This window comes from Cnephaeus nilssonii (genome assembly GCF_951640355.1).
Source record: "Cnephaeus nilssonii genome assembly, chromosome: 5".
Classification (NCBI taxonomy): Eukaryota; Metazoa; Chordata; class Mammalia; order Chiroptera; family Vespertilionidae; genus Cnephaeus; species Cnephaeus nilssonii.
In genome coordinates, this window is record NC_137076.1 from 21,939,929 (window position 1) to 21,965,056 (window position 25,128).

Below are 25,128 nucleotides of genomic sequence, written 5' to 3' on the forward strand. Positions count from 1 at the left end.
GCTGCCACCCAATGCCCACCAAGAGAGGACCTACGCTGGCCTCATGGGGAGCCCGGGGATGGGAGGTCAGGAGGGCTTTCTGGGGACAGAGATAATATCAGTAAACTATGTACTTCCTTGGGTCCTTTGAGTGGCCCCCCAGCACCCCAGTCCTCCTCTAAGACCCCTAGACCTCACCATGGTGCTGGCACAAAAGGGGAGCTTATTTTCTTTTTATTATTCCTTTATCCCAAAGATATTCTCCTAAATTAAGCTTTAGAAGTTTTAAAGTTGTTCATGTAATTATTACGAAGCTAAAGTGTTTCCCTTTTCATTAAAAACTTTTTAAGCCCAGCCAGTGTGGCTCAGTGGCTGAGCATCAACCTATGAACCAGGAGATCATGGTTCAATTCCCCGTCAGGGCACATGCCCAGGTTGCAAGCTTAATCCCCAGTAGGGGGTGTGCAGGAGGCAGCCAATCAATGATTCTCTTTCATCATTGATGTTTCTGTCTCTCTCCCTATCCCTTCCTCTCTGAAATCAATTTAAAAAAGTAGTTCCGCCATTATCCACGGGGGATACAGCCAGAGACCCCCAATGAATGCTGAAACTGTGGATAGCACTGACCCCTATATATACAATGTTTTTTTCCAATGCACACATACCTATGATAAAGTTTAATTTATAAATTAGGCACAGCAAGACGTAACAAGAATAACTGATAAAATAGAGCAATTAAAATAATATGCAGCAATGAAAGTTATGTGAATGTGGGTCTTTGATTAAGTTGAGAACTTTTATCTTTTCACTTAAAGGAAGCACTTTATGGCTTCTCGCTGGCATATCCAAATTGCTAGCATCACTACACTTGTGCTTTGGGGCCATTATTAAGTAAAAATAAGAGTTATTGATAACTGAGGCAACTACTAAGTGACTAATGGACAGGAAGCGTCTACAGCTTGGACACCATGGACAAAGGGATGATTCATGTCCGGGGCAGGACAGAGCGGGACAGCGGGAGGCTTCATCGAGTTACTCAGACGGCATGCAATTGAAAACTTATGAATTGTTTATTTCTGGAATTTTCCATTTAATATTTCTTGGCCGCAGTAGACCATGATAACTCAAACCATGGAAAGTGAAACCATGGATAAGGGGGGACTCCTATACTCAGAAATGCATGTTCTGTGCATTTAGTGAAGTCACATCCAACTGGTATTTATCATCAACAAATTCAACTATGTAACCTTGGGGCAAAAAGAGAGAAATGCGATTAATTTAAATGGTATTCATAGTCTTCCTGTTATTCTAGTCAATGAATTTATTTATGACTGTGTAAATGTGAGACAGACAACATCCAACTGATATCCTTCCCATGTAACTTTCTGAGTGTAAGCATCTCAATATGTGGTTTATAATTTTAACATTTAAAAGATATGAATTCCATATCTAATAGGTCTTCCAAAGCAAAATAAGCCATTTATTCTGTGGGGGAGCCTCTTTTTTAATTAGTCAGTGCCCATGCCACCTTGGATGTTAAATACTTTAAATATCATCTCTGAGTAAGAATTAGCCATTCACCTAGGAGAGAGCATATTCCAGACACAGGCAACAGTATGTGCAAAGGTCCTGGGGTGAATGAGCAGATGCTGCTGATGGAGGAAGCTGGGATCCCCTTCCCTATCTTTCCCTCTAAAATGAGGCAATAAACAGAAGGAAGCCCAGCTCTGCATTCAAATCCAAATCCAAGCTCTAGACTTCCTACCTGTGTGACTTTGACAAGTAAACTTCTCTCTAAGTAATCTGTGACGATATTTATGGAGTCGTGGGAAGGCCTGAAGGTGATAAGGTGCGTAAAGGGCCTGGCACACAGCAGGTGCTCAACTAATGCTCATTTTCTTACTCTGAGGTTAACCTCCCCCAATGGCCTGTGTTTCCACAAACCTGGAAATGCAGGAGGGAAGAGGCGTAGCTACAAAAGAAGACAAACAAAAAGAAAGAGTTGGGGTGGGAAGGAGAAGGGTGGAGAAAAGCTATCCATCAGACACCCACCAGCCTGGCCTCTCTCCCCCCGAGGCAATAGAATCGAAACAAGGTTTCCATATAGCTCTGATCAGGAGCAGGTGACATTTAAAAAAAGAACAAAATCAAAAGCCCCAGTGGACACGCGGAGTCAGGCTGCGTGGCTGTGAACTACGGGTCAATGTAGCTGGCAAGAAATCTGTTCTTTTGCTCCAACTGCCCGTGAGGGCTCAGAGCTCAGATATCCAGTCTAGGTTTGATGAAAGCTGAAGGCCTCTGAAGAGGCTGTGTAATCTTCCCCACTTTTATTTCCCAGGTGGCTGTGTGATGGGCCCTGGACTCTCAGCAGAACCTTCGCTGGCATTTTCTGTCCCTTTCACTGTGAATGATGCGGTAATAGTAACACGTCATCATCCCTGTTTTCTTGCTAAGAGTCAGGAATGAAAGGAAGGAGAGGGTGTCGCACCATTGGCTAACAGAAGCCAGGCCAGAACACAACAGGGGACAGGATGTGGGGCCTCAATGACCCCAATGAATAACTTCTTGGATACACACCCTTGGTAATGTGATGTATTGCTTCTCCCACTAAGAGATGGGTCTCTTGTCTCACCCCTGAATCTGAACTGGCCTCATTGCTTGCTTTGGTCAACAGTGGCCAGTGAGGGCATGCCATTCCTGGGCATGTTGGGTGGGACCCAGGCCTGCAGGGGAGAGCAGTTGGGGGGGGACCAGGCCTGCAGGGGAGGGCAGTTAGGGGTGACCAAGCCTAAAGGGGAGGGCAGTTAGGGGCAAACACACTGGCAGGGGAGCAGTTAGACATCAATCAGGCTGGCAGGGGAGTGGTTAGGGGCAATCAGGAAGGCAGGCAGGCGAGCAGTTGGGAGCCAGCAGTCCTGGATTGTGAGAGGGATGTCTGACTGCCCATTTAGGCCCGATCCTGGTGGGATCGGGCCTAAACAGACAGTGGGACATCCCTCGAGGGGTCCCAGATTGGAGAGGGTGCAGGCTGGACTGAGGGACAGCCCCCATCCCACCCCCCCATGCACGAATTTCGTGCACTGGGCCTCTAGTTCTATACAATAAAGCGGTAATATGCAAATTAACCCTCATGCCCTCACAATATGGCTGCCTACAACCAGGCAGGGGGGTTAGTGAGGGATGACCAAACAATTGAACAGCAGGCTGCGTGGGGCGACCAGGCCAGCAGGGGGGCCATGAGGGGCGACTAGGCTGGCGGGGGGGGGCAGCAGTTGGGGGCAACCAGGTCGGCAGGGGGGGGCAGTAAGGGGTGACCAGGCCGGCGGGGGGGTGGGGGGAGTTAGGGTGACCTGGCTGGCAGCGGGGGGCAGTTAGAGGCGACCAGGTCGGCAGGGGGGCAGTTAGGGGTGATCAGGCCAGCATGCATAGGCAGTGAGGGGTGATCAGGTCGGCAGGGCGGGGGCAGTTAGGGGCGACGAGGCAGGCAGGCAGGTGAGTGATTAGGAGCCAGCAGTCCAGGATTGTGAGAGGGATGTCCGAGTGTGAGAGGGTGCAGGCTGGGCTGAGGCCCCCCATCCCCATGAACGAATTTCATGCACTGGGCCTCTAGTCATATATAAAATCAAAAGTTAGAACAGTCTCTAGAATGGTTAGAAAAATTAAGTATTTTCCCAGGCTCTCTTGGAGCTAGAGATGACCATGTGGCATACTTCTGTCCATGAGGCATGAGTAGACGCTTGATGGATGATTTCTGGGAAAGATTTTGCTTTGTCTGATACACAAGTTGATAGAGCTGGATGGAGTCATCTCATCCCTGCTTCTTTCTACTTTGAATGTGGACACAATGCTAGGAACTCCAGCAACTATTTTGCAACCACGAGGTAAAGGCAAAAAGAATCAAAGAGATGCCAGCCAGCCAACTGGTACCCACTCCAAAATGCTTTTGTAACTTGAGAAGGATAAGTAAGCACTGTTGGTTTAAGCTACCATGAGTTGGATTTTGTTTCTTGCCACTGAGTACACTCCTAATGCATCTTTCAAGAATTCCCCCATTTCCAGGTCACACAAGACTCCACAGCGAGACTTTAGGAACCACAGTTCTCCCTCCTTTTTCAGGCGTGAACACACATACAGGCTGCTGTGCTACACTCAGTGAAAGGCTACCCTGAAGATGCCATGCTCACTTCACAGTGAGAAGAGTTTGGTTTCCTCATCTCTCCCTTTCTGGAACAAATGCTACTCATCTCCGCCAGTCACAGACGATAACAGGTGTTGCTAACTCACCCCCAACCCCAGGTCCTAGAACCCACATAGATCTTGTTTGGCTTTTTAGCTTCAGAAATTCTATGCCATTTAATTTGCTCTGATCCCTGCTGTTTCCGGCACAGAAAGCCTATGCCCCACGAGGCCAGGAAGGAGAGTTCTTTGTCTCTGGAATGTCAACGGAGCCCACACTCCCCGAAGGTCCAGGGTGTGGCTTTCAGCTGCTTCTCATTCATCCCTTCCCCACGGAGCAGCTGTTCTCATTTCCTATTTGGGGAGAACAGGATGAGCTTCATTTCCTTCTCATGGCTGATGCCTGGAGATGAACTGATTCTCAAAAGGCTTCATCAGGAACCTAAGCAGTTGAGCAACAACTCGCGGCAGACTTAGGCAAGTGTAACTGCCAGGCTGACACTGTGCCATGCTGTGCCTGTGTCCTGCATTGCTCACTACCAACATCTCTGACGTCCTGGCCACAGAAGTGTGCTCAGCCTGAACGCAGGGCCAGCTGGGAAAGCCAGCGAGCTCATGCCCCGGGAGGATTCCCCTCCCCAGCTCTCTTGCTCCTTAGCAGGGCTAACTCTGAGGGGCATGTTCTACTCAGCCTCTGCGTTCACCGGAGAGATTAAGTAAGCGCCAGTTGCCCAGAGCACTGACTCGTTTGCTAGCTAATGCAACCTTCACTGGCTGCCTTCTGCTCCCTGTATTCGTCCTCTATTCACCAGTCTACATTTCCTGGGATCTCCAAACGACAGGCCCTCAAATCTTTGTCTCAGGGTCAGTTTGGATTCTGGGTTGCAAACATCAGAAGCTGTCTGGCTGTTTTAGCATAAAGGGGATTTTTAGGAAGCTCAGTTAATCAATAGGAGGCCAGAGGAGGTGGCTCAGAAAACGGGTAGGAGCAATGCAGACAGACTGACCCCCACTGCAGCAGGCTGCCACAAAGCAATCCAGAACCATGCCTTCATCTTTGGGTCACGTACTCTGTTTTCAAATTCCTGGGTGGGGAAGCATGTGACTGTTGAGTTTCAATCACATGCCCTAACTGCCAAGGGGTGGGGGGCGGGAGACACTCACCCCACAACCTTCAACCTGAGATTAAATTTGGGGTCCTGTAATCCAGCAGTATGACACACAAAGGCGGGAGTCTTTCCAAATTGGATGTTGGGTCCCCAACTAAGAAGAGCAAATGTTGTCTACAGTTAACTAACTGGTCTTTGGAAGTGGGCCTGGAAAAGTAGTAATAATTATTATCATCATTATAATTACAGTTATTAGTCTTATAATAGCTAATATCATTGAACATTTATTCTGTGCCAGTTGCTAAGTGATTTACAGATATTAACTCATTGAATCCTACCTTTTGAGTAGGTAGAATTATTACTCCCATTTCACAGATGAGGAAACTGAGGCCCAAAGAAACACCACATCCCTTGCTCTTTCTTAAGACCTTGCATTGGTAAATACCATCCATTCATCTAACCCACCACATGGCAAACATTAACTTATTAAACTTTAAAACAACTCTACAAGAGCGGGAATGTTATTACCCCCAGTTTCCAGATGAGAAACTAAGATTCAGGGAGGTACAGTCACTTACTCAAGGATATACAGCTTAGAAACAGTGGAGTTGGGTTTTGTATCTGTTCAAATTCCAAAGCTCATGGTTCTAAACTCCATGTATGTATCCTGGCTGCCCTCTCGTCTAGAGCTGCCTACACTGGGCTGGCAGCTCAGCCTAAATGCAGGGCAAGCTGAGAGAGCCAGCAAGCTCATGCCCTGGGCTTCAATGTTGCAACTTGAAGGCGCTACCTGAGTACCTGTTAATGTAGTTTCACATCTGGAAGCGTAATACATCAGACATGTCATTCCCAAGAAGAGATCACTCAGTCGTGTCTCAATTTCTGCTGCCCTGGTGAATCACATCCTACCTCTGCAAGAGAGGGAGCTTCTCAAGTGAATTTCTTGTAAATTACCAGAGCACAACCATCCCAAATGTATTCTCTATGTTTCATGAAGATCTGTCCAGACGTCTTGGTATGATAGAACCAGAATTTTATTTATGGAGAGGCACAAAATACACGATGCCCATTTTCTTCGTGTTTCTAAACATGCCCGCCATCTCATCCTTCTGAAAAAATGTTTGCAAAGGAGAGGAAAAAGACCCGGGAAATAAGACAATTCCCCAAATGGAACCACCTAACCCATCACAGATGGTAGAAACTACCAAATATTTCCTCCTTCCTTTCTGTGCCAAACTTCCCAAATGGGGGAGTGTCAGGCTTACTGCGTTTTCTTCTTAGACCTCCGCCACCAAGGCTTCATGCATCCCCACCTCCCTATGGACAACCCTCTTTTCTTCCGAATTACAAAGCCTCAAAGCCCCAGGGGGTTTCTTCTCTCTTCTGCTGCAACTGCAATAGACAGAGCTGACTAGGCTTACCTCCCTCCCTAACTCCCTGTCCACTGCATCTCCTGTTTCCTTCCCTGATCCTCTTCTACCCTCTGGTCCCCAAGTGTAGGTGCTTCCTTGACTCTGGGTTCCTGTCTGTCCCACCATCATGTCTCTTTCCAACTTTAACCAACCTCTTTGTGGATGTCTTTCCAGTTAAGCTGTTATCATTTCTACATCTTCACCCCAACCCAATGAGGTAAGTATTAACATGAGCCTCATCCTATATAATAAAAGGCTAATATGCAAATCAACTGAACGGAGGACCCACTGGTCAGGGGGCAGCTCCTGCGTTGAGTGTCTGCCCCCTGGTGGTCAGTGCGCGTTATCCCCCGAGGGGTCCCGAACTGCGAGAAGGTGCAGGCCGGGCTGAGGATCTCCCCCACCCCCAGTGCATGAATGTCGTGCACCGGGCCTCTAGTTTAACATAAGAACTACGGAGACTAAATTATTTGCCCACAAGTCACACATCTTTGGAGTGTCAGGGTCAGGATCTGAACCCACATCTCCAAAGTAACGCTGTGTTTTACATGGGAGAGTTACGTTCTGGTTCTGAAGTCAGTGCACAGGGGGAAGAATGCATATACTCAAAGATACCCTTGAAAAACCCGTAAATCATTCATAAAGCACAGTATACGTTGTTTTGTGTATTTAAGCCTGGACAGTAATAGCGTGTATAATGTGTACAGTAATATGTGATATAAAAGCTTGAGAATAGCCCGGCCGGTGTGGCTCAGTGGTTGAGCATTGGCCTATGAACCAGGAGGTCACGGTTAGATTCTTGGTCAGTGCACATGCCCAGGTTGTGAGCTGGATCCCCAGTCGGGGGTGTGCAGGAGGCAGCCGACCAATGATTCTCTCTCATCACTGATGTTTCTCTCTCTCCCTCTCCGTTCCACTCTGAAATTAATAAAAAACTAAAGATTGAGAATAGTATGCCATACGTGACAGACACTGCTAATTGACCCCATAGCCACTTCCCTCTCCCAGCTTACGTACAGGCAGAGCCAGCCTCCCATAAAAAGGCAAAAATGCCAGATACTCATGTTTCTGGTGTTCCCTGAAGCTAGAAATGGTCATGTGACCCATACATAGCCAATAAGAAGTCTGTTGGGAACTTTTGGGAAACATTTTTCTTTCTAGATCAAAAGAGAAATACCTCCAATGCAAGTTTTCTCTTCCCACCATTACTTTCCTGTAATGGATGAGGCTGTGAAAAGTGGAGATGTAGCAGCCATTTTGCAAACTTGAGGTGACAAAGCATGAGGTCAAAATCCAACACCCTAAAGAAGGTGGAGTGGAAGATGGAAGGACATCACTAAACTGCTCAACTAATTCTGGTCCACTGATTTGTGGAATTCTAAGTCAGAAGGCACAAACCCTCTACTCAATGCTAAAGCCCCTTCTAGCTGCCTCGTCTGTTACTTGCAGAGAAAAGCATTCCCAACTCACCTAACTGAACTGGGTTCTAGAAGAAACACATCTCATGCATTTTCCTCAGAAAAAAGCTCATTAAATGGCGTGGCAGGTTGGAATTACTGCACAACTTAATTATCACACTCTTTCTTTTTCTTTTTGTTTGTGTACCAATTACATACCAATGATTTTATGTTAAGTCATATTGGCTCACACTTTCCAGTTTTGGCTTTTAAAATGTCCTATCCATCTAAACTCCTCAGTGTAGTTCACAAACACCTCCCCGTCTGACCCCTCAATCTCATAATTATTCCATTTAACATTCCTGGAATACCAACACGAAGCAAGAGAAACAGCATCAACCACATTTTAGTGGCCAGAGCAGGGCTTTAGAGTCTGAGGTTTCCCTCCTGTCCCAGATGCCAGAGTTCTGTGTCCTGAAATTCCGTGGGTGGCCTTCCAATGTGCCTATGAAGAGTGAAAACAAAACAACCATGCCCCGTGCCTCTTCAGTATAACCCCCTTCTAAAACACAAACAAAAAAACCCCTCCACAAAACAAAACTAACAAACCAAACGTTGACTTCTAAAATCAAAGCTTCCTAGGGCTGAAGGGACTCTCGGGAGTAACGCATTTGAAGCTCTTGAGCCTCTGATGTTTCCAAAGAAGGTTTAACAAATAAGTGAATCACACCCTTAGAAAATATGCTTCAGCGCCTGGTTAAATGGGCAACCTGCACAATCAGACACGGTCGGCCTGAGAACACCTCCCCCCATCCCCCCCCACCCCGGCTCAGACACGCCCTCCTTCACACAAACCTACAAATCTGTGCCACCTTATTAATGCCAAGTAGCTAACAAAGCTGACTCCCAAAGTTTTAGTATTCAGAGCTACAGGACATAAGACACACCATAACTCCTGGGGTGGAATCACAACCCCAGGCAGGCATATTCTAACCACAGTACATGCAATGGTTAGGTCAACACGCCCAACGGCACCGTCTCATCTAGAGCAACTGACAGCCATGGGTCCTCAGGCCCCTAGGGGCCTGTCTGCCTTGAGAAGCAGTTTATTTTATAGTAAACCTGCCCTCAAGATTGATAAGCCACAGGCACCATCGATTCATTCATTCAGTCAAAAACATTTACCGAACACAGTAGTGTGCCAGGCACTATTTTAGACATTGGGGAATATAATCATGAGCAGAAGAGACCAAATCCCTGCCCTCATGGAGCTGACCTAGTGGAAGGAACAGGCAAAGAAATGAATTAATGAAATATCTGGTTTGTCAGAAGATGGTAATGCATGGGGGAAAAACCTAAATAGAAGAAAGAGAACAGAAAGTGTTAAAATCATAGGTAAGGGGCCAGGGAACATTGGAGTAAAGTTTTGAAGATGAGCAGGTATTTGGGAGAAGAGCATACCAGGCAGAGGGAACTGCAAGTGCAAAGGCCCTGAGGTGGAAACTTGCCTGAGGCGATCATGGTTTAGGGCAGTGATGGCGAACCTCTGACACGCGTGTCAGTGCCATTTCTGATGACACGCGGCCGCTGAGGCGGCCACATGCCGAGGATGAAACATTTATGTTATTTAAACTATAAATATCGCGAAATAATGTTTTTTCCTCAAAGGGACACACTACCCGAGTTATGCTCAGTTTTTTGGCGAAGTCTGAAACACCGAGCTCAAAAAGTTGCCCATCACTGGTATAGGGAGAAGCCCAGTGCAGCTTGAGCTGAGTGAGCGAGGAGGAGGGTAGGGGGTGAAGAGGGCGGGAGGAGATGGGGGCAGATCGCGCAGGTCCTTGCGGGCCATGGTGAGGACTCTGGCTTCGGCACTGAGTGAGATGGGAACCACGGGAGAGATGTGAGCAGAAAAGTGATCTGATTTAATTTATGTGTTAAAAGGATCCTTCTGGCTGCTTGTGTTGATAACAGGCTGTGTGTGGGGTGGGGGGATGGGGGGAGAGCAGAGGTAGAGACACATGAGCAGAGGCTGCTTAAACAACCCAGCTGAGAGATGATGATGGAGATGGGAGACATAGTGAGATCCCGAGTGTATGTTAAAGAGAGAACCTATAGAATTTGCAGAAAGATTGGTCATGGGGCGTGTGTGTGAGAGAGGAGGTGTCAAGATTTTTGGCCAGGGTCCCCTGAAGGATGGAGCTGCCATCCAATGACATAGGAAGACAGGAAGAGGAATATTAGGAAGATGCTCAGGAGTTCCGTTTTGGACATCTAGCTTGTGAAGTGCCAGTGAATTCTTCTCTAAGTGAGGACTCTGAGAGAACTCCAGGCTGGAAATGTTAAGTTTGGAAAATGTGAGCGTAGAAGGTTTTTAAACCGTTGAGGTTGGATGAGATCACCAAGGGGTTCAATACAGCCAGAGAAGTCAAGAAAAAGAGGGGCTTGCATATTCCTAAGACTCCCTTTCCTCTAAAGCTCAGCTTCAGCACTCTATGACACAACCCCACTGACAGTAAGGTTAGGCCCCTGTCCTCCCTGTCACACACACCATTTTCAGGGCCCGTAGCTCCTCCCTGCACAAAGCAAGGCACAGTGTCTCTTGCTTGGCAGCCTCTGCCTTGGCCCCAGGTACCCACTTGCTTCCTGTTCCACTGAGATTTCCTCTGCCCGCCAGGCAGCCACCTCCCTGCCCTGGTGAGAAAAGAGGGAGTCATTACCCTGCAAACGGTAGAGGCAGTGGCCAGATGCCTCTCTGGAGGCAGGCTGGAGTTTGTCATAGCAATTCAAGAGGACAACACCTCAATCAGCCCCTAAACCTGTGGAGAGACGAACAGCACGGTCTTCTCCAGCCACACAAAAACGTCACCTGGCCATCTGGCCCTTGCTAAGTACCCCCTCCCTCTCACCTCAGTTAGGGGGAGGGATGAAGCTCAGAGAAAGGACACCTCCATATGATCAAGTGTGCCGAGTGCTGTCCGTGGTGCTGAAACAGCAAATCCACTAGGCTTTCCACCTATAGCTCCTTGGGTTAGTTTGGAAACCTTGGAGAGCAGATGCAAGACAAGGACTTGAGGGAGGTGATCCACAGAATGATAAGGAATGAACTGGAAGCTGATAAAGGGTGCATGGATGACTGAGTTTCCCTGTGAGCAACTGGGATTCTATCATGCAGAGGACCTTTTGAGAAGTTGTAGAACACACCTCTGAGTTTTCTACTGAGCAATGGGGAACCCAGGGTATTTATACACTGACTCCCTTGCTCTTTGGTTAAGGACTGTTCCTGGGGGTGTTAAACATCTGCCATGTGGTCTGAACAAGCAGCTGCCATGCTGTAGAAGACCCTCCAATAGCAATGCACAAATTTGAGAGCGTTGGAGGTGCAAAGAGGTTAGCTAGCACGAGAAATACAAACCACAGCTGTGTGAGCTGGGTGAATATGGAATGGAGTACCTGCAGCATCAACCATACGCCTCCAAAGGAATTTGTTTTAATTGCCTCTTCAGATAACCAACTTTCATTTAGGAAGCACTCATAGCATTTGCCACATATACTGCCTCCTCTAGTCCCTAAGGAGGTGGACACTATCATCATTCCCCTTTTTCCAGGCGCGAAAACCGAGGTTCCAAGAGATTAGCTCACAGGCTCAAGTTTACCACTGGCAGCGATCCCTCTGACTCTGAAGCCCAGGTCTTAACCACTGGGCTCTGTCAATCTCCCATTTCTGGAAGTCTCTTTCGCCCATTTTTTTTTCTGTCACAGTGGAATGTTTGACTATCTCTTGTCAGTGCAATGGTCCCCATCTCCTTAAACAGCTTAGTGAATTTCCCAGGACACTCTTATGGTCAGAAGTATTACCACTTTCCAGCTTAGCAACCATCTATTTTACCAAGCATGTATGCTGCTACGCCCGAGAATACAAAAACAAATGTCTTCATCCCTACCCTGGCAATGTTCAGGCTCTTTTCTCAACTTACACAATTGTATTATTTTACCCCTCAGAAGTTTATATATATTTGAGCATTACAGTAAAAGCTCTGTTATCTCAGAAGTATAGCCAAGCATCTGAAATATTCCTCTTATACATTTTCAGTTTGATTCAGTCCTTCAAATACAATGGAAATTCACTTTAAAGGAATTTGATTAAATTACAGTTAGACTTTCTCTGAGGCCTTGAGCTACACAGAACAAACAAAAGAAATCTATGGGTAAGATCTTTCCCACCAAACTTTACTCAAGAAGAAAAACCTTGGTAATCCATGAAAAAATGGTGTTTTAATACTATGGTTTACTCAGAAATGTGAGAAGACAATGAGTTAATCAGAAAGTGCTCATAAAAATCATCTTTGTCTCCATGTCAAATTCATACCCTCGAGCCCCCTCCCCCTGGAACATGGAGTTCAGAGTTTACTACATTTCCCCACCCGTGACACTGAGCAGAAGGCCAGGTCTGCAGCGCTTTTAGTCTCATCTCCCTGTTCCTAGCTCATAACCCAACAGGAGACTAAGTACCCCCTTGAAATTTGAAGTAATGAAATGTGAGCTATGTGCCTGAATTTGAAGGAGATAAAACCACTAGGCAATAAGGAAGGGTGGTTGATTACTGGAGGAATAAAATCAACAAAAGCAAGAGAAAAAATGCAGGAAAAAGAAAGCAGGAAAGGAGAATAGAAGAAGAAAGGAACAGAAACCTACAACAATGATTCCTTGTGGTTTTAAGACCAGGACCCCCTGAGAATCTAATGAAAACTAAAAGTCAGAAAAATGTGCATGCAATTTTAAAGAATTCATGGATACCACTATGAGCTTCTATCCTCAGAATCTATCTGCCTCAGATGAATAATTTCTCCTCTAGAGGCTCATGAGATGTCATAAAATTAGAAAAAAAGACCACCTTGTTGTAATCAAGGAGCAGATACAAACATCCAACTGGCAAACTGCCCCATCGAATGGTACTGATCACTTACTGAGACTTACTATATGCTCAACAGTATATGAGCTTCCCTAGGTGTTTCATGCTATTAAAAAAAACAACAGGGTGTATTTCTTAAAATCATCACCTGAGGGTATGTTTCTTGATTTTTAAAGAGAAAGGAAGGGGGGGAAGAGAGAGAGAAAGCAAAACATCAATGTGTGAGAGAAACATCAATTGGCTGCCTCCCGTGTGCTCCCCAACCAGAGATCGAATCCACAACCTAGGTATGTGCCTTGACTGGGAATTGAACCCACAACCTTTGTGGTGTACGGGATGATGCTCCAACTAACTGAGCCACCCAGCCAGGGCAGAAAACAGGTTTTTTTTAAGGCTCCTTCCTGCCAGCAAGGTCAAGCCAGCCCCTGCCAGCAAAAGCCAGCCCCCTGGGAGCATAAATTGGCACAACCACTTTGCAGAGCAATTTGGCAATATCTAGTGAAGCTGAGGATGTGTATGGTACACAACTCAGCAATTCCACTCCTGGGTATATGCCCCAGAGAAATCCACTCGCAAGAATGAGGGGACAGCTTGGTTCAAAATAGCCCAAAGCTGGAAACAACCCCAGTGGATAAATACCTGGTAGCATGTTCATACTGCAGAATACTAAGTATACTAAGTATACTAAGATTTATCTTGTCAATCAGATTAATCTCATGCTAAGTGCAAGAGGCAGGTTGTAGAAGAAAACATTTATAGAGAAATGTAGAGCATGCAAAACAGTACCATATGTATGTATTTCTTATATATTTATATAATCAAACTGTAAATGCATAAATGGAAATAAGCAAAATTCAGGAAACTGCCTTCAGATGGGAAAGAGAAAGGAATGGGGCCAGAAAAAGGAGCACAGGGACTTAAACTGTACTAGAAAGGTTCATTTTGGTGGTAGGTTGCTCCATCGCCTCCCTGCCCTCATCTCCTCTACTCTCCCTCCATCACTCTGCTCCAGCCACCCTGGCCTCCACTGTTCATCAAACACAGTCCAGCCTCAGGGCCTTTGCACCTACTGTTTCCTTTGCCTGGCACTCTCCTCCTTCAGCTATCCTCATGGCTCATTCACTCACCTCCTTCAGATTTTCATTAAAATATCACCCTCCCAATGAAATCTTTCCTGGCTTCTAGCTCTCCTGCCCATAACACATCCCACTCCTTCCCCAATTTATTATATCTCTGTAGCCTTCGCCAGCATCCACACACTAGGTATTTCATTCATTCATTCATTTTGTCTTTCTTCACCACTAGAATATCAGTTCCACAAGAGGAGAGACATTTGTCTATTTTGTTCACGGCTGTGTCCCAGAGCCTGGCGCAGAGTAGGTACACACTAACTATTCATTGAATGAATATTTGCATACACAGATATTTGTTCTATTGTCCTCCACTTTTTTAGAATGTCTGATTATTTTTATTACACATTTCTTAACAACAATAACAAAGTCAGCCATGGGGTTATTTCACAGGTGAGTTTTCTAGCAAGCTAAGAGGAAAGTGCCCCATGCCATGACATGTCCCTGGAACCTGCTAAGGTCTCAAGCCACAGGACTATGGGCACAGCCAACAGCGGTCCCTCAGGAAACCCCACTTGCTAGAACTATCCCAGAGTCCTCACAACAGACTTCTCACCTCTGACCGCCTCTACTGAAACAGCCCCATATGACAGAGCTCCTACGGTGAGAAGCAACATTGCTCTGAGCAACATATGTTCTCAAAACGTGAATAGCGAGAGCATAGCCAACACAGTATGAGTGCTAAGACCCATGACATCTGCCAAGAGAGACAGGACCGAGAGCAGCAACAGAGCCTAGAAGATAAATATGAACCCACAGAGGGCTGCGACCCCACAGAGGAGAACTATAAGGAAGGCCTCCCACCAAAGAGGGGTCTTGGAAGAGAAGAGCCAGGCTTAGCTTGAGGGAGGGGAGTGGGTGGGCGGAGGAGGCAGAAATCAACACAAAATGGTAATGTCCTTACTGGGATCTGATAAAGGGCTTTGAGGTCTGGGACAGAGAGTGGCTGGCCTTTCACCAAATCTGTTTGCCTTCTGCCTTCCTCTCTATGCACAGTCTCAAATTTCCCAGCTTCCCTTGCAGTGATGGCATATGACTGGAATATGTGCCAGGTCCTAGCCGGGCTCATAAACCTCCCAAGTATCACCTTCCATGCTCATTTCTCTTCTGTGGTTTGATGCAGATGAGCAGAGAGTTCTTGAAAGGTGTGGGTTAATATGAGGAACCATTACTAGGCCCGGCCCCCTCCACCACTGTTCGGAGGAGAGAAGCCTGCCAATGAGGAACAGCTATTTTGAACTTAAAATGATAGAGAAACAAACTTTGGTTGTGTTTGTCATTACCTAGTTTTGGATTTTCTGTTATAGAGGGTCCTTGATGGAAAGTGTATACACATCCACCTCTCAACTATAGTTCCTTGTATACAGATCTGAAGACTTCCCGAAGGCAGTGACTGCACCTTATTGAGACGGGTCCTCTCCAGAGTCCTACCACCATCTCTTGCACCCCAAAGCCCTCGACAAACATTAACCAATTTAAATTAGGGGCAAGACATCTCCAAGCAAAGCCAAAGGACCGTGCATGCACCAGAGTTAAAAACATGACTTCTGCGATCACATAATCTCAGCTTCAAATCCCAGTTCCATCACTTGCTAGCTGGGTGATCTCAGACAAGTTCCTCTCTGTGCTTCCGATTCCTCAGTGGTCACATGGGAATATTAATATTTCCTAATTCATTGGGTTGTTGTGAGGATTAAATGAGAGGATGCACATAAAGCACTTTGGAAGCAGTTGACTCTAATAAGCTATTATTCTAATTGTAACAGGAAGCATCCGCTGTAATATGTAGCTGAGATTTGGAGGCGGGGTGAAAGAAGGCAGAAGGACATGGAGGCTCAGCCTCCTCGGAGCCTAGCCTGGACCGCACCAGCTGCTACATTTCCAAAGTCCTTGGAATTCAAGGTAATTCTAAGAAACACCGCACACTCCGCTTACCCTGTTAGCACCACCACGAAGTCCATCACGTTCCAACCATTCCTCAAGTAAGAGCCTTTGTGGAAGGCAAACCCCAGGGCGATGATTTTAATGCCAGCCTCGAAACAAAAAATTCCAATGAAGTACGGTTCTGTGTCATCCTGCAAGGGAGAAAGGGTAGCGTCAGGTCTTTGCTAGGCCAAGAGTGGCACAGATCAGGGAGCCAGCCCTCCTGGAGATCTGTACCCACCTCCCCTCATCTCTTGCAACACTCCAGGCTCCCGGCCCCAACCACATCCTTCCTGGAGTTCTCTTGCCCGGAGGCTTTTGCAAGAGAAACAGACACAAGGGGAAGACACCCTCCCTCTTTCCTTTTGGTCAACTTCACAAATACCACTTGGCCAAGGAGAACTGTTTGGACCGGCGCTGTCTCTAATACAGCAGCCACTGGTTACATTAGCTGCTTACATTTAAATAAATTTAAATGAATTTGAATGAAATAAAGTGAAAGGTTCCGTTTCACAGTCACACGAGCTACCTTCCCAGTGGTTTCCATATTAGAAAGTGCAGACGGAGAACGTTTCCATCACCACAGAAAATCCTACCAGAAAGCGCTGGCTTAGCCTACTTACTTGTCACACACATCACTCAAGGCCTTGGAGGTTGGACCCCGTGCACCGACCTCACCCCCAAATCTGACATTTCTGATGGCTCTCAGCTGGTATGCACCAGCACAGATGTTCAGGTTGCTAAAATATTGGGAATAATATTTCTGCACTTGCTGGCAAACGGCCAGTGCCTCTGCCCCCGACCCCCCTCCCCGCCCCCCCGCCCCGCCCCCCCCCCCCCCCCCCCCCCCGCCACCTCTCGCTGGACCTCCCGCCAGCTCTGGTTTCCGCTGATGGTCTATAGTTGAAATGAAGCTATAAGCTCCACTCTGTCAGAGTCCCTATACGGACATTTTCCCATCTGTTATGATAACGTTTCTCAAGCTTCAATCATTTGCATTCTGCCTTCATTTTTTTGTCTATCAGTTCGCCATGGCACTACTATTTGCTTACTATTCTCTCAATTGACTCTCTTCACTCAGCAAAAACAAAAAAAGGTCTTGAAATCGTAATTTTGCTAGAATGGTTCTATCGTTTTGGAATACACATTATAATGCATAACTATTAAAATTTCAAAGTCTTGAGACCATCCATACTGTATGAATTAGGAACCATTAGGATTCTTACAACCCCCCTCTCTACCCTGGAGCTAATACAACTGGTTCTAAAAGTGACAGAATGGAGAGAAGTCTCCTCCATTGTATTGTCAGAATGCCAGGAAGGGAGAGAGGAGCTGGGGGGTGGGGGTGGGTCAAGAAGGATCTTAATGCTAGCTTTCAGCTCTGCCTGAGTTTCACCAAATGAGCATTTTGAATGAGGACTTTGAATGTCCTCCGGAGCGGACATCCATGTGTAGGAAACACAGGGGATGGAGAAACAGCTAAATGACATCATAAATAAGCCACCAGGCAAAAATCAGAATGTGGGACACTCCTTAGGGCATCTGGACTGGTTTCTGCAATAAGGCAATGACAGGAGAGAATGTATTACTCTAAATTAAAAGTCTTAAGTGACATAACAAAATCTAGACCATGCTTGGATCTTGGTTCAAACAAATCAATTGTGAAATGCCATTTCTGAGACAATCACAGAAATGTGATTACTGACTGGGTCTCAGATGACCCCAAGGAACCACTGTTACTTGTGTTGGGCGTGAATATAAAACTGTGGTGATGCAAGAAACACCCGTATTTTTAGCAATGCAAACTTAGGTATCTGACCACAAACTGACATGTTGCCTGGGATTTACCTTAAGAAATGTTGGTCAAGACAAACCACGAAAATAAAAAAAGGACAGAAAATACAAATGAAGCAAAATCTTGACAACTGTTGAATCTGGATGATGGGTTCATGGGCGGCGGGGGGTGGGGGTGGGGGGTGTTCATTTTACTGTTCTCTGTATTTTGGTGTATGGACCAAATTTTTCACAAGAATTTGGGTTTGAATATGACATTTTCATGAACAATGTGTGACCACTCTCACCCAACCCCACCTGGTTGACACCAGGTCTTGTCGGGGGCAAGGGTGGGCGATGGACCGCGAAGGCATCTCTCTTCCCAGATTATTGGTCCTTGTGATAGTTATGCTTCCCCAGGCAGGAGGTCCACAATCCAGCTCTTGGCTCCAAGACCGAGCGCGACCCCTGCTCCCACCACCCCATCAGTTTGCCACAAAAGTGAAGGAGAGCCGTCACTCACCAGCCGTTCAGACATGGGGGTCTTGTCATCGTCAGGGAGGTGTTGCTCCAGAGCGAGGACGATGCAGTTTGCTATGATGGTGGCTAAAATCATATATTCAAAGGGAGTATCAGAGAATTAAGGAAAAACTTTCCAGCTGTTTAGGTTCACAGCAAAATTGAGCAGAAGGTACAGAGATTTCCCACAACCCCCTGCTCCCCCACATGCACAGCCTCTCCCACTATCATATCCCGCCCCCTCTTCCCCAAAGTGGTACATTTGTTACAACTGATGAACCTACACTGACATATCATAGTAACGCAAAATCCATAGTTGATGCTAGGGTTCACTTTTGGTGCTGAACAGTTCATGGGTTTGGACAAATGTATAACGACATGCATCCACCATTATAGTCTCATGCAGAGTAATTCCTCTGCCCTAAAAACCAGGCAGATGACCTTTTAAGGAAAATGTGGATAGTCTTCCTCCAACTCACCGCTAACATTTATTGGACAAATATGAAATTCAGCACATACTATGTGCCCGGCTCTATTATGGGCACTGGGGACACTGGAGAGTAAGACAGAGAAGTGAGGAGAAGCAAGGAAGTGAGATAACCGCATTATACAGTACGTTAGAAGATGGTGAATGCTACAGAAAGAAAAAGCAAGAAAGGTCACAATTCTGGGTTGCAATTTAAAATACGGTGATCAGCCCTGGCTAGTGTTTCTCAGTGGTTAGAGCATCGGTCCTTGGACCAAAAGGTATCGGGTTTGATTCCCAGTCAAGGACGCATACCTGGATTGCAGGTTCAATCGATTCCCAGCCTGTGGGGGCGTGTGCAGGAGGCAACCAACCCATGTGTCTCTCTCACATCGATGTTTCTCTCTCTCTATCTCTCTCCCTCCCTCCCTTTCTCCCTTCTACACATTCTTTCTCTCTAAAAAAATAAATGGAAAAAATATACTCAGATGAGGATTAACAACAATAAATAAATAAATAAATAAATAAATAAATAAATAAATAAATAAAATACGGTGGTCAGATATGACACCAAAATCATGAGCAACAAAAGAAAAAAATCGATAAATTGGACTTTGTCAAAATTTAAAACGTTTGTGCATCACGGGGCATTATCAGGAAAGTGAAAAGGTAACCAACAGCTAGGTGCAGGGGCGGCATCCAGTCTACCTCCAGGCAAACTCCTCCCTGTAAACTGGGAACTCTCCTGTGGTTAACAGGATCACCAGAGAGGCCCACTGGGTGGAGTTTACTTGGGGAAGGTCTGTCCTGTTCAGTTCATATTAGGGCTTGATCCACTGATCAGCTGGTGAATGAGAATGTCCCCTGTCCCCTTGTCGGACCTGCAGAAGCACCCCTGGTCCAACAGCCTTGATACATGGAGCTGGCAGACCCTGAGAAGAAGGTTTAGGTTTGGAGAAATGGGCGTTCGAGGCAGAAAGCATAAGGTATTGCTTACTCTGGAGCTGAGTTTCCCAACCTCAACACTACTGACATCTGGGCCGGATCATTCTCTAGGGTGGGGGCGTCCTGTGCACCGGATGTTGAGCAGCATCCCTGGCTCCCCACTAGATACCAGTAGCACCCTCACCTCCCCAGTTATAACAATGAAAACTTATAACAACTAAAAGTGACCTCTAGACACTGCCAAGTGTCACCTGGGAACCCTGAAGTCCACTGCTGTGCAAAAGGATCAAATAGCGGGCCCTGATGAGCTTGGCCATGGTTAGCCGCTGTCCTCCTCCCAGCTTTCTCCCTTGGAAACTTAACTGCTTTCAGTCTCCTCTTTGGCCCTAGAGTTAGGCTCAGCATTTTGGAAGCTCCACAAAACCAAGGGATCTTACAGGCTGGAGGAGTTGGAGTATAAACCCCACTTTCCAGGTGGGAAAACAGAGTCTGCAACAGACAACTTGGGAGTAAACGTCTACCTAAGTCAGGAAAGCCAGGCCTTCTTTGTCACCAGCTCCAGCCTTTGCCTCCAGCTGAAAACAGCTGAGTTGCACTCCGTGCACACTCTGAAAAGCAAATCTGAGACTCAGGGCAATTTGGGGAGCCAACAAAAGCCAGCCTTGCCGACGATCCTCTCTGATTGGCTTCCTGCCTCCGAGCTGACAGTCATTAGGAGCACAGAGAACAAAGCTGGGCTCTGTTGCACAAATACTCCATTCTGCCTCACCCTGCAGCCCGGAAAATAAGAGACAATATTTGTACACAGAGGAGCAACGCCAAGCCCTTCCCTGGCCTCCCCTTACCGAGGCTTCTGAAATCATGATTTGAATCTGATGGTTTTGCTTCCCTTCCCTGCCAACTAGCTCCCTGCTTGCTTCTGCATTAAGCTTCCTTCTCACTCCTCTGGCCCCCTGGCCTCCTGCCCCCAAACAGCTGGGATGTGACTTCCTTTGCATCAGATTCAAGCTGAGGTTCCAGGAAGCGTCCCAGAAGGCCGACAGCAAGCAGCACTTTGATGGGCTGCATTATCAGGGCTTCAGGTGCACAGTGTCGCCTGGATTTCAGACCCAGAGCGTGCTGGGAACAGTGATGAAGCCTTAGTCAGCACGCCCGGCCAATGGAACGAGGCTGCCTCTTCCTCCCTTTTTTCTGTTTTTTTTTTTTTTGTGTGTGTGTGTTTTTTTTTTAGTTCTTGACAGACACAGCCACACTGGCTATCAAATGTCATCTCCCTCTCCCTCCATGCCCCCATGCATCCTGCCAATGCCCCAACAGGGACCGTGCAACATCAACCTCAGATCCTTGTGGTCCAAGGACCAGCAGCATCGGCAGCTCCCACTGAGAGGCAGAGCCTCGGACCCCAGGCTGACCCGCTGAGTCAGTAGCTGCATTTTAGCGAGAGCTTCGGGGGATCTGTGTGCACCCTGAAGTTTGGCAAGAGCTGCCTTGCATCTATTTCAGGGCCAGGAGGAGCCCAGGTAATTGTGGTTCTGAGTCATCCCAAAAGAAGGGGTGGGGGCTCTTCGTTCTCCCCCAAGCTTTCTCCTCCATGTTCTGACCCCCGGAGAATTCAGCACTCCTGATCTTCTGCTACCACTCTGGCAAGGGGGCTGATAAGAGACCCAAGATCTGGTGAAACAAGAGCAAGGTTGGAGTAAGACAAACAAGCACAAAGAGCAGCGTCACTTAACGCACGTGGAAGTAGTCCCTGCCTTCCCTTGGCTCTCATTTCACCCAGGAGAAAGCTCAAGTCCTCCCAGCAGCCAGCGGGCCCGGCATGACCTCCCCATATCTTCTCCCTTCTCCCCACGGATTCAGCTGTAACCACACTGGTCTCCTCCAGGTTCCCCAAACACCACGGGGCCTTTGCGTCTGCAGTGCTCACCCCTGGAACGCTCTTTCCCCCAGCGACGTACTTGGTTCCCGCCCTCACCTCCTTTAGGTCTTTACTCAAAGGTCAGATCCTTCAACCCCCTTCCCCTGCTTCATTCTTTCCCTTGGTCTTTGTCCCCACACATCTGCTGTATTTTTCTTCTTTATCTCTTTCACTGTTTGTCTCCCCTACTAGACGGTAAGCTCTATGCAAGCAAGAATTTTTGTCTACTCTGTTCATCTCAGCACCAAAGAGAGTGTATGTTATACAGTATAGTAGTTGCTCAATAAACACTGGTGCAAGAAAGAAGGGTGGGTGGGTTCCTGGTTTTTTTTTGCACCTCTTCCCAAACTCCATCTTATGCCAACTCTCTATGGGCATGTTAAGGACAGAACCAGCTCCTTAAAATAAAAAATGATGTGACTGGCACATAGACACACAGACTGGGTACTGAGTTCCTGGCATGGGAAGAGATGCCTTGCCCCTGGCAGAAGTCCAGGCAGGGGGAGGCAAGGCTTTCTCAGCCCAGCCCCAAGTTGTGCCTGATCCTCCAGATTTAGAAAGCCTGGGTTCTAACCCACAGCTGCGGTGAGCAATGCCTCTGCTAGCTGAGCTGAGCCTTTCTGCTTCCGGATTGGTTGGTGAAAAAGCACCTGTGTCAGCGGGATCCAGAATAATCAGCCAGCCGAAGAGGCCAAGGGGAGGGAGAGGAGGGGTGGAGATGAAAGGAGAGAAGCATCCCTGATGTGAGGAAAAGCTGGCTCCTGAAATGGCTCCTGGAAGGCAGGGTAGCAAACAGCCCTGCAGGCAAGTGCAGATGCACAAAGCTCCCCCCTCAATTAAATTGATAAGGACCCACAGAGGCCCTGGAGAGGGGCTGTATGCAACACTGGAAACGACCAAGCAATTCTTCCCAGGGAGGGAGGGAGGACTGCATCTGCTAACAGGAGCTGCTCTTGAGAACCAGAACATCAAGGAAAATCAATTTGCAAAGTGGGTATGGCTGATGGTTCCAGCCCCTTAGCAAGACCTTGCAGAATATCCAAGTAACTCATCCTTCTCTTTGTGGTGCGCCGCCCCACCCCCCACCGCCATCTCACTTCCAATCTCCTGTTGGTAGTACGAAAATCAAATCAGGTTTGTTAACTGATCAAGGTCTTGTCTCTACTATGGGGGCTGTCTGATGGATGTTTTATGAGGAAACAGATACTTCATTGAGTCAACCAAGCAGTTGAACTTGTGGGGAAAAATCCCAGACCTTATTTTCATGTTAGTTCCACACTCATCACAATTACCAGGAAAAAAAGTGGAGGGTACCAGGGCTCTAGATGCACGGGTGTAGAACGTATTCCTTGCTCCACTAAACAAAAGCCACAATTTAACTTGGCAATATGATCAACTATTATGGGGCCATTAATAGGCACAACAACCATAATTACAGCTGCCATTTATTGAGCGCTTCGTCGGGCAGACACTGTGCTAAGCACTTTCCACTCATTGTTTCAGTTAATTCCTTGCAGCAATTTTACAAGGTGGGCTCTGTTGCAAGTCTCATTTTCTAGATAAGGAAAGCAAGGCTCAGAGAGGTTAAAATAATTGCTTAAGGTCATAAAGGAGGTAATGGAAGACCACGTGGCAGCTTACCCTTATTAAAAGGTGGATGGGTTTTTGCCCTAGCTGGGTGGCTCAGTTGGAGTGTTGTCCTGTGCATCAAAGGGCTGTGGGTTCAATTCCATGTCAGGGCACATACCTTGGTTATGGGTTTGATCCCAGTAGGGGCACATAAGGGAGTCAACTGATTGATGTTTCTCTCTCACATCAATGTTTCTCTCTCTCTCCCTCCACCTCTCTCTCAAATCAATGAAACATATCCTTGGGTGGGGATTTTTTTTAAAAAGCGGATGGTTTTGCCTTTATTTAAAAACTGGAGTTGAGATACACCTGGGGCCTTCATCGTATGGATGAGACCAAGCTGACTAGACTTCACCTGAGTCCCAACCAACTGCCACAATTTAATGTAGTACCAATCAACCATTGCAAGCTCATCCACATCCTCGTAAGCCCATCCTCAGTGGGTCATATTAATAAATATTTCAACTTCCAATAATTCAAAGGCCTGCCGTTTTCAGAACCTGGCTTCACACTCTCTAACACACAGTAACAACCAAAAAATCAAGCCTAGAAAAGAGCTCTCCGCCAGCCCATCAGTATGAGACTCCAGCAGGGACGACATGCTAACAAGGGCAACGCTGGTGCTGTCTGGGATGTTTTCAGCACCACGGCCAGCGACAAGAGGCGCAAGTTTAATTTCAAATCCAGATCCCAGGCAAGCTTGGGGCCGGGCAAGCAAACCCAGCGTCAAGTACTAACACTCTCCAAGACATTTGTAAAGATCTACATTTCACATACAGAATAGAGAGGCCAAAAAAAAATTCATTATGTCAGCAGGAAAACCAAATGAAGAGAAAATTAAAAACCCGACACCAAATAGATTTGATGTGTCATTTGTTTTTCAATATTATCCAAGGACCTTCAACACTTTGGTTCTGAAAAAAAGAAGTCTACCCAGGGCAGCTAGACCATGCTTCTGCTCAGAAAACTGGAAATATCTGCATGAGAAATCACACAGCAGAGTAGTTGAAAGGGCTTAAGGGTCAGGAATGGTTTTGACCTCGAGCAAAAGAGGTTCCTTCTCTGAGCCTCAGTTTCCTCCTCTACAAAATGGGGAACATAGCACTTAACGTCACAGGGCTGTATGAGAATGGAATGAGTGGGTAAACACAATACACTTAGAACAGGGCTCAGCATATAGTGTGTTCTGTTATTGTTTACTCTGGTTCCTGTGATGATTAGAAAACTTAGTAAGCTTAGGAAAGCATAAGATGGAGTTCATCTCATTGTGACGGTACAATCAATGCTTATGTTATTGTTTTTATTAAAATTGCTGCTACTAGTATTAACTTTCCTATTTCTTTTTTTTAACCACCTAAGTCTCAGTCCCTTCCCTTTACTAGAGGGATCAACACCCATTCTCACCATGGCTGACAAGGCCTTCTCTCTAACCTGAAATAATTCCAAAAGCAGTGAATGTATGTATGGCCCACTCCCTGAATATCAGGCTCAAAATAAATGTTGCAAAATCTCCACTGGCCATTTCATATAAATGGGATCATACAAGAGGAGACCTGTTGTATCTGGCTTCTTTCACTCAACGTAATGCATTTGGGGTTCACCCACATTGTAGGGTGTATCACTACTTCATTCCTTTTCGTGGCTGAATAATATTCCACTGTGTGAATAAATTTCCATTTGTTTATCAGCTCATCGACTGATGGACCTCTGGGCTATTTTAATCTTTTGTCTATCTAGAATAGGCAAATCTATAGAAATAGAATACCATTTGGTACTTGCATGAGCTGGAGGAAGAGGGGAATTCAGGAATGCTTAATGGGGATAGGGTTTCCTTTGGAGG

The 25,128-nt window shown here is 46.6% G+C and overlaps 1 protein-coding gene across 1 annotated transcript in view; it reads right to left on the reverse strand.

Annotated features, from left to right (window-relative positions):
- CACNA1A (calcium voltage-gated channel subunit alpha1 A) overlaps positions 1 to 25,128 on the reverse strand; it is a 213,290-nt gene that overhangs the window by 157,634 nt on the left and 30,528 nt on the right. Inside the window, 2 exon segments of the mRNA XM_079772989.1 lie at positions 16,051 to 16,190; positions 18,335 to 18,440. Coding sequence (XP_079629115.1) covers positions 16,051 to 16,190; positions 18,335 to 18,440 — 246 coding nt within the window.